This window comes from Cryptococcus depauperatus, chromosome 8, assembly GCF_001720195.1.
Source record: "Cryptococcus depauperatus CBS 7841 chromosome 8, complete sequence".
In the NCBI taxonomy this organism is placed as follows: Eukaryota; Fungi; Basidiomycota; class Tremellomycetes; order Tremellales; family Cryptococcaceae; genus Cryptococcus; species Cryptococcus depauperatus.
The window spans coordinates 1,033,475-1,046,186 of record NC_089475.1 but is presented as its reverse complement, the minus strand read 5'-3'; the positions used below and the strand labels follow the sequence as shown (position 1 = coordinate 1,046,186).

Below are 12,712 nucleotides of genomic sequence, written 5' to 3'. Positions count from 1 at the left end.
TATCAGCTCCACTAAACAGTCGGACAGGTGCCTCTTGGTTGTCTCAGGATTTGAAAAGGCATGCCCAGCTTGGCCATCACAAGTATATGCCAAAGACTGCTCTGTACCACAACCAAATTACTTTTCAATATCGATGTTTTCGCTATAACCTATCAAGGCGACATCCACCGTCCACAGCGGTATGACCTGCCAAAGGGAAGAGTGAATGGATATAAAACTGGCAATAACTAACAATGACAATCTATTAGTTTCTCCGCTCACCATCTTTCACTAGATATATGGCTATGCATGGGATATAACAAAGCATATACACGACCATACAAAACATTCTCGAGAGTAAGGAATACATACATAAATAAATAAAATCATAATAATAGACCATTGGAATAGTTGTGTTTCAGCTGTGTTGCTCACGGATTCTGGTCGTTTTTCAAGTTTTAAGTAACAAATCGTTATTATTTTACATTCGCATTCATTCTTATCTTTATTTCTCTTTTTCCTTTCCATCTTTTATTTTTCACTCCGTCTCATCCCATCCCATCCCATCCCATCCCACCCATCGCCATTGGCACTGCCACCGCCACTCAATAACGCACGGTGCTCTCGCTGGTCGAGGCGTACTCACTCTCGTTCAATTCATAAATCCTTTTCCTCTTTTTCATCTCTTTCTTTCACTCAAAAAATTCCTACCACTCGAGAATCGGCGCGCAAGCATACAGCCCTTGGACGGTAGAGAAGCCATAAAAAGCTCAGAAAAGGTGTCTTTGAGGACTTGTAGCAGGTCACATTCAAATAACACGTGTGGCTTTCTGCGAAGCTCGTCAGCATAGCCAACAACGATCTGAACCATCTCTGCGCTGGAAGCACCCAAGTTCTGCCACAAAACGCTCCTTTGATCCTCAACTGTCCCTCGTCGTTGACTGCCTTTCGTCCACACTCTTAGCCCAAACCGCCCTTTTCAGCTTTTCATCCTATCACCTTTTCTCCACCCATCCACCCACGCCGTCCAGCTCACAGACGAAATGTGCTGTGAGGCAGACTGGAAGCGTGAAGTCGTTCCGGATCACAAATTCGACTTTATCAATGTCCGGGAGTTTCATCAGTCGGATATTTGGACCAGGATCAAGTAAGTTTTGCTTCCTTCCTTCTTTGGTCGTGGATAACCAGGTATAGATATGTGTTTCGATACATTTTCCTTCTCAAATCAGTGACCGTGTACGCGCTGGACATCTTCACAGCCGTCACCATGATCACTTCTGATCACGTACGTCCTGGACGGGAGACTTCTAATTTGACTGACCCGTTGTTAGTGGACAAACTCTGTTACGTCCAAATGTGACAGTGAATGCGCAGTTGAAGTCAAGTTCCAAATCGCTAAATGGGTCTTTGTGGGCTGTATCATCTTTTCTTTTCTTCTTGCAAGTTTTGTCTCTCCTATATGGATTTGTAGCTTATACAGAATAGCTTGGTTATGAAACGTACAAGGCCAAAAAGGTTATTGAGTCAAGAGACATTTCATATGCCTTTACGAATTTGTTGGCAAACGACTACTACTCGTTTCGTAAGTACCACTGGTTTTCAAGAACTTGAGCTGATCAAACTAGGTTCGTACGACAACTTTTGCCTTTTTTGTCAGATTGAATCGTCGACCAAGAAAAAGGACAGTGTTGCCTTCTTCATCTTTTTCACATTCAAGGACTGGAAACGGCTTATTCTCGCCGATGGTCCCCGTCAATCCATCAACGGCATCCTCCTGTACTCATTTGCAGCGGCCAACCACTTCCAGACATCCAATATACCTGCTTATTGGGACAATTCTCCCATTACTGCCATGCTTTTATTCTCCATGATTCTCACCGTCCTCATATTTGCCGGTTCATTCATACTACTTGTAATTGCTGCTGTCGGGTACATTCCTCTGCTTTGTTATATTCAAGGCAACTTGAAAGAATATATATGCCATAAAGTCGACAAGAGGATCACTGAATTGATCAAGAAAAAGACAAAGCAGAGGGTTGCAAGAGCAGCTGCAATTGAGAAACGAGCCCGAGTACAAGGAAGTGGCAAGGGAGGATTTGATGACAAAAGTGGAGGTGCTTGGCCCGAACCTACTCTGCCTCAAATATCGCTGGACGATGATGAGAATAACATGATGCGAGTCAAGATAAAGACAGAACAAACGGGGCTAGTCCCTCCTGGGACAAAGGTCTACACGCAAGAGGTTTCTGGCTTGGATTATCCTCCTACTCCAGCTGGAATTTACCAACCTGGAAGCTTGGCATATCAGGAAGATCATGGCAGTTTGGCTAATTTGACGGCCAACGCAGGTCCCATGGGTATTTCATACCCCCCTACCGCGACCACCAACCAATCCACCATGGCCCCATACTCGGCCTCCGTCTTATCCAGCCCATATTCATATTCGCCTAATCCGCCTCTTTCATCAAGCAACTCCGCTCAACCCTCCTTTCCGCCGACTTCCAATTCTTCATCATCTCTGAGTCAATATGACCACCTTCTGGCTCACTCCTCAGGTAGGATTTCACCCTCTTATACTGGTCGAGAATCACCTTCGTACCCATCTCAACACGCACAGCCTCAACACGGGTATAATAATACAAGGCGAGATTCTGGAGGAAGCGGGAGCTCACTGGGACAGATGGGACATTATAATCAAGGAATGTATCAGGGAGGTGGAGGAACAGGACCAACGAGTCAAAGTCCCTATGGGTATAACGGTAGATGGAGATGAGTATCTCGTTACGATAACCGATTCTTCTGCTTGTCTTCTAGGGGTGAAGGTAATCTGTATGTATTGGGTAATAGTTATATATGTACGTGCGCGAACCATGTGCATTTGCACCGAATTCTTCACGATGTTCAATTATAATGCTGAGTAGATGCATACAAAAACCTCTACACTCCAATCCACTTGGCCGGTCCCGCCCTCTTATACGCCAAACACTTCCAGAGCCACCGGAAAGCTCTGGCCACTTCTATTATGTATAGAAAGCACCGGAATGAACGTCAAAACTGTGGTACCTAAAGAAGAAGCTATTACATTGACTATTTTCATATGGCTCCTTAGCACAAGAGGCTGAAACAGCGTTACTGAAAACTCACTTTTAACAGAATCTAGATGAGTAACATGATACACTCTTATGGTAATTGCTTTGGCGAGCAACACTGTCAATAGACCATCATCTAATTGAGCAAATTTTGTCCATATCCCTATATCTGTTCCACCAACTCTTTATCAGCTCCCTCTCTCCACAGATAGAATTGGGTTTCAGTACAGGTATTCTTCAAAGCCTAATTGAGAAGAACGGAAAGGAAAGCGGATAGAACATACGTTTAAGGAAAAAAATGGCTCGGCCTCCATTCATTCGTCTTGTTTGACAACACTCCCACAACATATCTTCTCCCGTACCTACAACATATTCTGGCACTTCGTCCTCTTCCTCCTCATAATCTTGATGAGAATTGGGCTGCGATTGAGCCCTGTCGAACTCAACAGATCTTCCAGTATGTAAATTAACTTGATATTCCACAAGGGCGCCTTTGGGAAGTTGTAGAGCTTGTAGAAACATCACTGGCGCTTTTTCGGCATTATTCTAGCCGCTCATCAGCCGATTTATCTCACTGTCGCCTACTAGGCTTAAAGTGAAACAAGAAGAGGCTTACACGTTTGGCCCAGATCGCCCACGCATCACGTATCACATTCACGCCATCCCCGCTCTCCTCCGTCCTAGCCCACCAGCCTACAGCACTTTCAACCCATCCTTCCCATCCTCCCCCCGTTGAATTTCTGCTCCTCTGCGCGTTAAAAATTCGCGCTACGTGTTGTAGAGCCAGTGTCGCTTGGTGTGGATAAGGCGAGGCTGGTAAGGGAGGGGCAGAGGGAAGGGTCAACGAAGCTGGTATAAGGGGAATTTGACCTGCAATATGTAAACGGGAAGCAACAAGGACAGATTGAGAGTATGGCCCGATGTTGGCCGGGGCCCAATAACTTTGTCCTTGTACATGTAACGCTAATCGTCCATTAACGAGTCGGCGTTCAAATGGGGCAGACGATAGCTCGAAAGTATCATCAAATCCCACAACTTCAACATGAACGCGTCCCGTAGCAAGAGGCACAGCTACTGTGGCTCGCGAGGGTGGAGAAGTGCCAAAATATGTCTTGTAGACGTCGTTTGCAGGAACAAAAAGAGACATTGAGGATAGTAGCAAGGTGATGTGGGCGGAATGAAGAGGAAGGGAGAGATTGTTGGCGTTGAGCTTAGCTATGTCATTGGTTGAGCTTGTCTCGGGCGATATTGGAAGATAGTTCATTACCTGATATAGAATCAAAGCACTTTTTTAATTCTTGCCCCACATCTTCTCTTTGTATTGATTGGCCTCGTACGCTGACAGAAAACCATCTTCCCTTCTTGATAAACTGTACATTGTTTTCATTCTCTTGGTCTTGTACACTCGCCCTTTCCATGACGGCTTGATCCTTTGATTCCTCCACTTTTCTCTCACCAAGTTCTTCCAATCTCTCTCGTCCATCTTCATCTAACCCTTCCAATCCTTTTTCCTCATTCAGCCCTAGCATATCTCTCAATGCAGTGAATGTGGGCCGCGTCCATCCTTTTTTTGGTTCCAGTTCAGCTTGCTCTACTTTGAGGTAAGCCACAGGGTACGGTTCCGGATCGGTCACTACCGTCCTTGTTCTTGTCAGCTTTAGACGATGCGAAAACAAGGGTGTGGATAATGTCAGCGTCTCATATTCCCCTCCTTCTCCAGCCGGATGAGATCCATATTGCGCTTCCAATCTCGCCAATAGTGGCCTTATCTGATTCAGTTGTTTGCCCACAATATCTACGCCCAAGCCAATCCCGGCTACCTTCATAATGACCGCTTCTACTCCACTTTCCAACATCTTGTCCAGCAGCAAATTCTGGTCGCCTTGCCAGAGGTAAGAGAGTGACGTAAGACCTAAGCGGAGGCATACATGCTCTATTCTGAGTCGTTGATAAGTAGACAGAATGGCGCCAGAAGAGAGAGCTGTAGCATCTGGGTATGCCATTAAAACATCTTGCAGTAGGGAATAGAGATCCTCCGTCTCATCTCCCCCTACTCCACTTCCTTCGCCTCCTCTCATCCTGCTACCGTACTCTGGACCTTGCGAGATAGCTTTGCCTCTGATAGTTCTTGTGAATAGTGGTACATCCAGACTTTGAGCGATCAGTGGGATTAGATGGGTACCAACAGATTGATAGAGATGTGAATCAAGCTCGTCTGATCCCTTTTTCAGTCAGCTTTTTTAGTCGTGAAGCGCATACCACATACCAATCCCAGGTTCGGGAGTCAAAGTAGCTAGAGCGATAATTTCATGGCCGTTGGCGACACAGTGCATGATGTTAAAGCATGAGTCTTTACCACCGGAGATAAGACCTATAACTTTATGCTTGGTCCCCGGCAAGGCTTTCGCTGTCATGGAAGACATGATAGGTGTGCGTGTGATAAATGAAATGTTAATAATAAAAGTTAGGTGGTTCACTTGAAAAAAAGTAAGATTTGAAATGTGATGACATCACAATATTAATTGATACTATCATAACATTACACCTTTTGTTGATACAATTATTACATTAAAACTCCATGTAAGTATTTTTGTTTCTTATTATTCATATAAATTGTTGTTCATTTTCCACTTATTACTCTCTCAATTTTCCCATTCAGTAATGATGTTGACAGATGAGAATTGTGTCTAGCAACCCCTTTGCATCAGTGAATGACTGTTCAGAATATATAGTGGGTTAGACCAACCCTAGTCCACAAGTACCAACTTTACTCTTCTCCAAAGAACAAGACAGCTCAGGCGTCTAGAAGTATTATACTATGCTCTATCCAACAGTTGGGATGGCAATCAAGAGAACAACCTTGGATGCTCATTTGATACCAGTGAATTTATCAACACAACATCGCCCAAAAGTCTCAAAGACCATTGCTAGAGCATGGTGAGTAATGATTACTTGATAGCTTATTTGATCTGTTCCCTGGCTCTTGAACCACGTTGACCGCTAAGAGAGACTTGATCCGGCGTTTCAGGTGACTAACAAGGTGGAAAGTTGCAAGTGACTCAAGGCTTAATTTGATGACTGGGCAATTGAGCGAAGATGGGCATCTTGCAAACCATCACATTGATAGAAGCTGCGCAGAGGAAACATGAGGCATCAAATAATCAGCAGAAGGTGTTACAGTAATTACTATTTCGTTAGACCTTTGACGTTCCGCTGGCAAATCAAAATCAAGACAGCGTAGATGTTAAAATCATTGGTTTTGCATCAAACTTAAAGATACCTGCCCCGATCAAATCAGACAGTCTGCTATTAATATCCCTACGAGCAGACCAAACGCTTCTGTCCATCGCAAAGTAAATCTTTTTTGTGCACCATTGTGCTGTCCCTTACCATTTGCTGCCGTAGTTCCGCTTGGAACTGCCCGTAAAGTTGTAGTAGCATCAATGCCGTGAACTGTGGAAACACCGGACGAGCCTGAGGAGCTAGAGTCTGGGATGGGGTTGCTAGAAGCATATACGTTGATATAATTGATTTCAAAATATGCGTTGGCATACGTCTGGGCAGCATCATTAATAACATATGTTGTGTAACTGAACCGCCGTTAGGGAAGCAGTCCACAAGTGATGACAATACTTACCAGGTCTGCTCTCCCTTTAACGGTGGACAGGTCTGCTCAAGAATGGACTTTTGGCCAGCATAATCTCCGCAGAGAGCAATATTGATTGTCAACATTTGGGCTATCCTCCGCCATCAGTCTCTCAGCCTGCACACTAGATGGGCGACATACGACCAAAAAGATTTTCAATGTCGCACGTCTCAGAAGAGTATGCTGCTAATGGAGTTCCAAAAACGGATGTGTCAATTTCCTCAGCTTTCAAGTGAAGTGAAGCAGGAATGCTGGACCTCTGTGACACACTCAGGATCTTAATTGCCAGATACGTCGGCTGTTTCTTACAGTGAAAAACCAAACGCGAATTCCGTTCTTTGCCCATTCTGCCACGTAGACACCGCCACCAGCATTTTTGAATGCTTCTCCATAGCTGTTCTCATTACGATCAAATACTGTGCAGCCAGATCCAAAATTGAGAGATTGGTCGCAAGATGGATGCTCAACTCTGCCGCTGAAAGAGTTGCCCGTCTCAGAGATTGCACATCTAGACCAGGGGTAAGACCACCATCGACACAATACAAGACCTACCTGCTGCCGTTGGCTGTATGGAGAGCCACCATATTGACCTTTTGAGCATTAACACCTTCTATGATATCAATTTCTCCATGCTCAGGCCAATCAGGCCCCTCTGTGACGGTATGAGAATCTCAACCGATTAGGTGAAAGAGGATCTTACGGGTCCAGTAGGCTGGCCATACACTGCAGCCATAAGGCAAATGAACAGCATCCATCACCCATACTGTGCCAATGTTGTATCTGCTCCTGCTATACAGCTTTGGAGAATATCGCTTCTCCAGATAAGGGACAAAAGTTGTGTTGTCGACCTTGAGAACTACTCTGTTTTCCGAGTTGACATAGATAAGAGAGGTATTTTGTGGAGTTACCCAGAATGCGTCGCCACTGTTTATGAGCAATTGCCATCGCGCAGTGTACTCACTTTGTTGTATTGTCATAATGCTCAGGAGGGAAGCGGAAGCCATCACTGGATGATCAGGATTATGCTGGGATAACTTGACTTACAGAAAAGTGTCTCCGTGCCATGACTCTATCTTTGGATACTGAGCTGCTCTGACCTGCAGAAATAATCCTATTAATGTCAAAAGTAATTTCATCTTTACTGCTTGTCAAAATTCTCGACGTTGCGCTTTTATATTGTATCGCCGTCATTGCCAAGAAATGCCAATAAAGTGAGTCACCTTTTCTCGCTAATCCTTGGCGTCATTGCGTCAGAGGGCAAGAAGCATCTTGGAGAAACATGGATAATGGGAGGACTTTGAGTGTTGCCGGTTGCCTGCCAGAGAAGTGGCCGTTAATGTTGAGCCATGCAGCAACAGCCGTCGTCATGTATTTGCTTCATAATGGCCCTCAGAGCGATATATCCAGCTATATTTGACGTAGAGGTTCATTCCAGCGTTGCGTCTTCTTCCTTGAGAAATAAGAGTAAGAGATAAAAGGAACAAGAAAGGATGCTGAGAAAAATAATAAGAGACAACATGGAGGCGGATATACGGTCAATCTCCGTGAATTTGTTCTCTTTACTGTTCATACTCTGCTGAATTTTCAATCATTACCAAGTTTTCATCTTTGTCATTATTCTTTGGATTCTATTCCAATGACGCCTCCAATATCACATCCAAGCGCTCCCTCAAACTCCCATTGGCATACTGTATCTCCTCAAACTCGTCCACTTACTCTCACAGTCCTCGACTTGACTCCTCTTGCTCTTACAGTATCTCTTTCGCTAACACCGTTCGTTCCTAACCCTCTCACATCACATACCCATCACGCCCACGGGCAACACGGACATTCGCACTCACACAGTAAAGGCAAGAAGAGACACCGAAAGCGCATAGCTTCAACTTCTCCGGGAGAGGGCACAGACGAGGACGATGTGGAAGACTCCGATTCTACGTCTGCTCAACAGGACGGCGGAGTCAGCTTCAAGGATTTGTTGAGAAACGGAATACTGGTCTATGTCAACGGCTTTCAGTCCAACAATCTCTTTGCAAATGTCATGGACGAGGACGAGGAAGAGGAATGGGAGGATGAACATGATAGCATTCCCTTTAGTCCTCCAGCGACAGGGGAGGAGGCGGAGGAGAATATGGAACAGGGAGTCACCCGCCGTAGGCCCCGTAAAGCCCGGTTTGGTGCTTCTGCTGCTCTAGCTTCTGGCACGGGTGTAGACGATCGAGAAAGCAAGGGCGGGAAGAAAAAGGATGAAAAGCATGGAAATGGACACAAGAATGGCAAGAATAGGGCGTTCTTGGTGATCTATGGGTTGATGCCTGCAAAAGAGTATGAAGTTGAGCTACGGGTAGTGGGTATGAGTGATCAAGAAGGAGACGGGCTCGGTAGGTTGCAAGATGTGCATAGGAGTCGATACTCATCGACGTGTAGTCTCTACCAGTGTGCTGATCCCTGGCGTATCTTCTTCGAATGCTGCTCTTCGCCCTCGATCACGAGCTGACTCTCTGCGACCTCGTTCTTGTCCACGGTCGCGCTCAAATTCGCTCACGTCCCCTTCTCCAACGACCCCTCTTCGTTCAGAAGTTGCGCAGAATGAGGAAGCTGCCGCTGCCATTTCCGAAGAAATGGTTATCCCTACGCCAGTGTTGAATGCCGTCGACACACAGGTTGCGCAACTGAGACACTCGATAGCGGCAGCCCATTCGGAAAAGGAACACCTCCAGTCCCAAATCAAGGAAGCCAGGCGGACGGCTCAGCGACAAGAGGCGTCTCTCAAGTCTGAAATTGAGGCTGTCAAAAAAGCCATAGAAAAGGCCAGTAGTGCGGATATGCGGGCAAAGCAAAAGGCTCTGGCGCTTCAAGAACAAGTCAAGCAGGGATGGGCCGGCGCGGAGGGTGCGGACCAAGAGATGAAGGTTGTCGAACGAGGGCTGGGGGAGTTGGAAGAGAAATTGCGGGAGCTGGAAACTTTTGTGGAGCAGGTGCAGACCGAGTGGAAGCAGTATAGTATCAAGGAGAGTGAAGCTCGCGAGACGGATCGTAAGACCCGGGTGGAACAAGACAAAAAACTGGCAGAGGTGGCCTCCAAGATTGAAAAGTTGAAGAACAAGAAGGCGAAGCGAGAGACCGAAGGCCAAGAGTTGGAGAAGCGGCTGGAGGAATTGGAAAAAGAGATTGAAGAGGCCGACAGGCGGAATGAAGAGGAAAAGGCAAGCCGAGGGAGGGCGATGCCGTATCACATTGGTCACGGCCAGAGTCCATTTGAGCACCACGAGCAGTCTGAAGCTCCGTTTGGTGGTGCCAGCCGTACCCTGACCCTTCACCCTTCACTACCCAACTTGGCTGGAACTGCCTATCGGCCCCGAGGCGCTCCTGGATATACACCGCGTTTCCCCTCGGGTGGTGCCCGACCGGGCACTTCCCAGCACAGTCCCACGCACCAAGGCGGCTTCTACGCCTCCCAGCATGCCGTGTCTACGACCTCGCCAGCCAAAGTGACTCCGCCTCCAACCGTTGCCAGCACAAGGCCAGGCGCGAATGCGACTGCCATGCCGTTCCACCCCAACCCGTGGACTGCCAACCACCATTTCTCAGCCGAGCCACTCTCGTTCATCCCTCATGTCCACCGTACCTATCTTCCGCCTGCCCGTGCCCGATCCTTTCACTCGCCTCTCCTTGCGTCCGAATCCAGCCTGTCATCCTCCACCTCTTCACCCAAGCCTCTCTCTTCGGCCCACGGAGCGGTGGAGGGCCATCCCACCGGTGACCTCTCCTCGCCTGCCTTTCCACCCCTGCCAGGCGCTCTCGGTCGCGCCGCCCTGCAGTCCCACCCGGGACCCAGCCTGGCCAGTATCATCACAAAGGCCGTCATGGCTCCTGGCGGCCATTTAGCTGCGAAGCCTCCTGGCGAGACGCTCGACGGTAGCCCGTCGGCCACGCCGCCTGTCCCCTTTGCCCCTGTTCCGTTTGCGCCTGCCCACGTTCCACCCTCACCTGCATGGCCGCCTGCACCTACCTCCCGTCCCGCGACCCCTGGGTCGGCCGGCTCGGCGGCAGAGACGGGCCCCTGGGCCAAGAGCGGGATACCACCGCCCAAGAAGCACTAGCCTGGCTGTAAGACTAGACCGTACCATGCAGTGAGACTTGACCCAGAGATTATCATGCATTCTACGTTTCCCCCTTGCCCATAAGCATCGCACCTGTTCCAAGCCATGGAGATACATGAATGGTAACTACAAGCTATCGACGGCACCACCCGGACTTTTCATCGACGTTACAACCGCGATCAACACCCCAAGGTGCTGTAGGACTGCTGCGTGTCGACGGGATAGCCCGCTGCGACGTCTGGCCCGTACGCATACGGCTGGAAGAGATTGACGCCTGGCCACAGGGCTGTAAACAGACTGGCGTCTTGCAGCGCCATGTCAAACGCTGCGTTCTCCAGACTCCATGTCGGCGAGAAGAGTGCCGGTGGGAGGTAGGAATGTGGTGTGTGTATACTGTCGCCTGCCGGCGCTGCCGGCCAGGACGGCTGCTGGAGGGCCACTGGGAACGCTCCGTAGGGCGACAGGGGCGGCGAGGGAGGTGTCTCACCTCGCGCGCCATCCCTCGCCGGGCCGACCGCCTCACCTCCCACCGAGACTGGCGACGGTGGACACTGCACGACACTGGACCGCCGTCTGCCGCCTTCGCTCGCTACACCGTCAGCGCCGTCTCCCACTGCCTCACTCACCCTTTCCCTTCTTGGACCGCGAACGCTTCAGATTGGGTCTGTACTTGTACCCGGGATACCGCTCGGCGTGCTACACCACTCAGCGCCGTCACGACACCACCGCACTCACCTCCTGCGCCTTCTTCTTGGCCACCTCGTCCCAGTCCCGTCTCACCTGTGGACTCTCCTGCCTCCAGAGCTGGCTGACGACCTTGCCAAAGCTGCCGAACGACGAGCCCGCCTCTTCCCACCCTGGGATCTTTTCGCCTGCCAGTTTCCGCTTGGAGATGTGTTCGACGTAGCAGATGTAGGCGTTGGGTGGTCTCCGTACGTGGGTAGTTTTTTCGCTGTGCGCGGGTGGCATTGTGCGTGCGTGCGTGCGTGCGTGTGGTGGTGGTACTTGGATGTGGTGGTAGATACTGGTGCTGGTACTGATACTGATACTGATACTAGTACTAGACACTGATACTAGACACTCGTTGGCTCGTTGGCTCGTTGGCTCGTTGACTATGCACCAGACAAACTAGACAACACTCGATGACTCAATAACCTAGACGATACCTACTGAATGCACCCCCTATATACCCCCCCCCCGCCTCTCGATACACCCCCCTGACGCACTAAAACAGACGCATCACTGCCATCCACCCATCCCCCATCAATCTGCCGCAGAAGCTTCACTGGCGGCTTCACTGGCGACTTGCTGTAGCTGCGATCAGCACACATTCTCGTTGCCAGCGTCTGTCCAGCGCTGCTGCCATTAACGTTCAATTATGACTGCCATGCGGGTGAGTCGCGGGAGGGGGGGAGGTAGTCGCGATAGTCACCCTCCTCCCACCCCCCTCCCGCCTTCTCCCTGCTTCCCCTGCTTCCCTCTCCCGCCTTCTCCCCCGCAGGCTTCCTCTCGGCAGACAAGCTCGCGATAACCCCCGCATCTCATCCCATCCATCCCAGCCAGCCAGCCATTTCCCGATCTCGACTCACGGATCATCGGGAAATGATCGCTAGGCACATCACGCCGTTTAATGAAGCGCGGGAGGGGATGGCGTGGTGATGGTGACTAGCTTTTGCCGATGGCGCTTGGGGCGGAGAGTGTGGGATGTCCGGGGGGAGGGGAGTATTGGGATGTGGCGTGCTGGGCGTAGCGAGAGAAGCTGAGGTGTGGAGGTGTAGGGGTGTAGAGGAGTAGAGACGTATGAGAAGCATAAGACGTAGAGAAGCATTCACGCATTAACGCACTCACGCATTAACGCGCTCAACGTATCCAATGCATACGACGCATACGACGCATAC

At 49.2% G+C, this 12,712-nt stretch overlaps 5 protein-coding genes across 5 annotated transcripts; 2 read left to right on the top strand and 3 right to left on the bottom strand.

Annotated features, from left to right (window-relative positions):
• Positions 1 to 1,022: 1,022 nt before the first annotated feature.
• On the top strand, positions 1,023 to 2,752 carry L203_106326 (uncharacterized protein; the record flags this gene model as incomplete). The annotated part of the gene is made up of 5 exons (XM_066215682.1): positions 1,023 to 1,126; positions 1,174 to 1,264; positions 1,311 to 1,418; positions 1,465 to 1,561; positions 1,605 to 2,752. 5 exons carry the CDS (start codon positions 1,023 to 1,025, stop codon positions 2,750 to 2,752), a joined length of 1,548 nt encoding a protein of 515 aa, XP_066071779.1.
• Positions 2,753 to 2,950: 198 nt separating this feature from the next.
• L203_106325 (uncharacterized protein) lies at positions 2,951 to 5,491 on the bottom strand (the record flags this gene model as incomplete). Its single annotated transcript, XM_066215681.1, has 6 exons — positions 2,951 to 3,066; positions 3,124 to 3,237; positions 3,353 to 3,614; positions 3,685 to 4,283; positions 4,336 to 5,283; positions 5,335 to 5,491. The coding sequence occupies 6 exons, from the start codon at positions 5,489 to 5,491 to the stop codon at positions 2,951 to 2,953; spliced, it is 2,196 nt and encodes a 731-aa protein (XP_066071778.1).
• Positions 5,492 to 6,357: 866 nt separating this feature from the next.
• L203_106324 (uncharacterized protein) lies at positions 6,358 to 7,718 on the bottom strand (the record flags this gene model as incomplete). Its single annotated transcript, XM_066215680.1, has 6 exons — positions 6,358 to 6,658; positions 6,706 to 6,805; positions 6,856 to 6,973; positions 7,024 to 7,222; positions 7,267 to 7,366; positions 7,415 to 7,718. 6 exons carry the CDS (start codon positions 7,716 to 7,718, stop codon positions 6,358 to 6,360), a joined length of 1,122 nt encoding a protein of 373 aa, XP_066071777.1.
• Positions 7,719 to 8,350: 632 nt separating this feature from the next.
• On the top strand, positions 8,351 to 10,814 carry L203_106323 (uncharacterized protein; the record flags this gene model as incomplete). Its single annotated transcript, XM_066215679.1, has 2 exons — positions 8,351 to 9,092; positions 9,139 to 10,814. The coding sequence occupies 2 exons, from the start codon at positions 8,351 to 8,353 to the stop codon at positions 10,812 to 10,814; spliced, it is 2,418 nt and encodes an 805-aa protein (XP_066071776.1).
• Positions 10,815 to 10,993: 179 nt separating this feature from the next.
• L203_106322 (uncharacterized protein) lies at positions 10,994 to 12,410 on the bottom strand (the record flags this gene model as incomplete). The annotated part of the gene is made up of 4 exons (XM_066215678.1): positions 10,994 to 11,387; positions 11,441 to 11,856; positions 12,041 to 12,122; positions 12,247 to 12,410. The coding sequence occupies 4 exons, from the start codon at positions 12,408 to 12,410 to the stop codon at positions 10,994 to 10,996; spliced, it is 1,056 nt and encodes a 351-aa protein (XP_066071775.1).
• Positions 12,411 to 12,712: the final 302 nt, after the last annotated feature.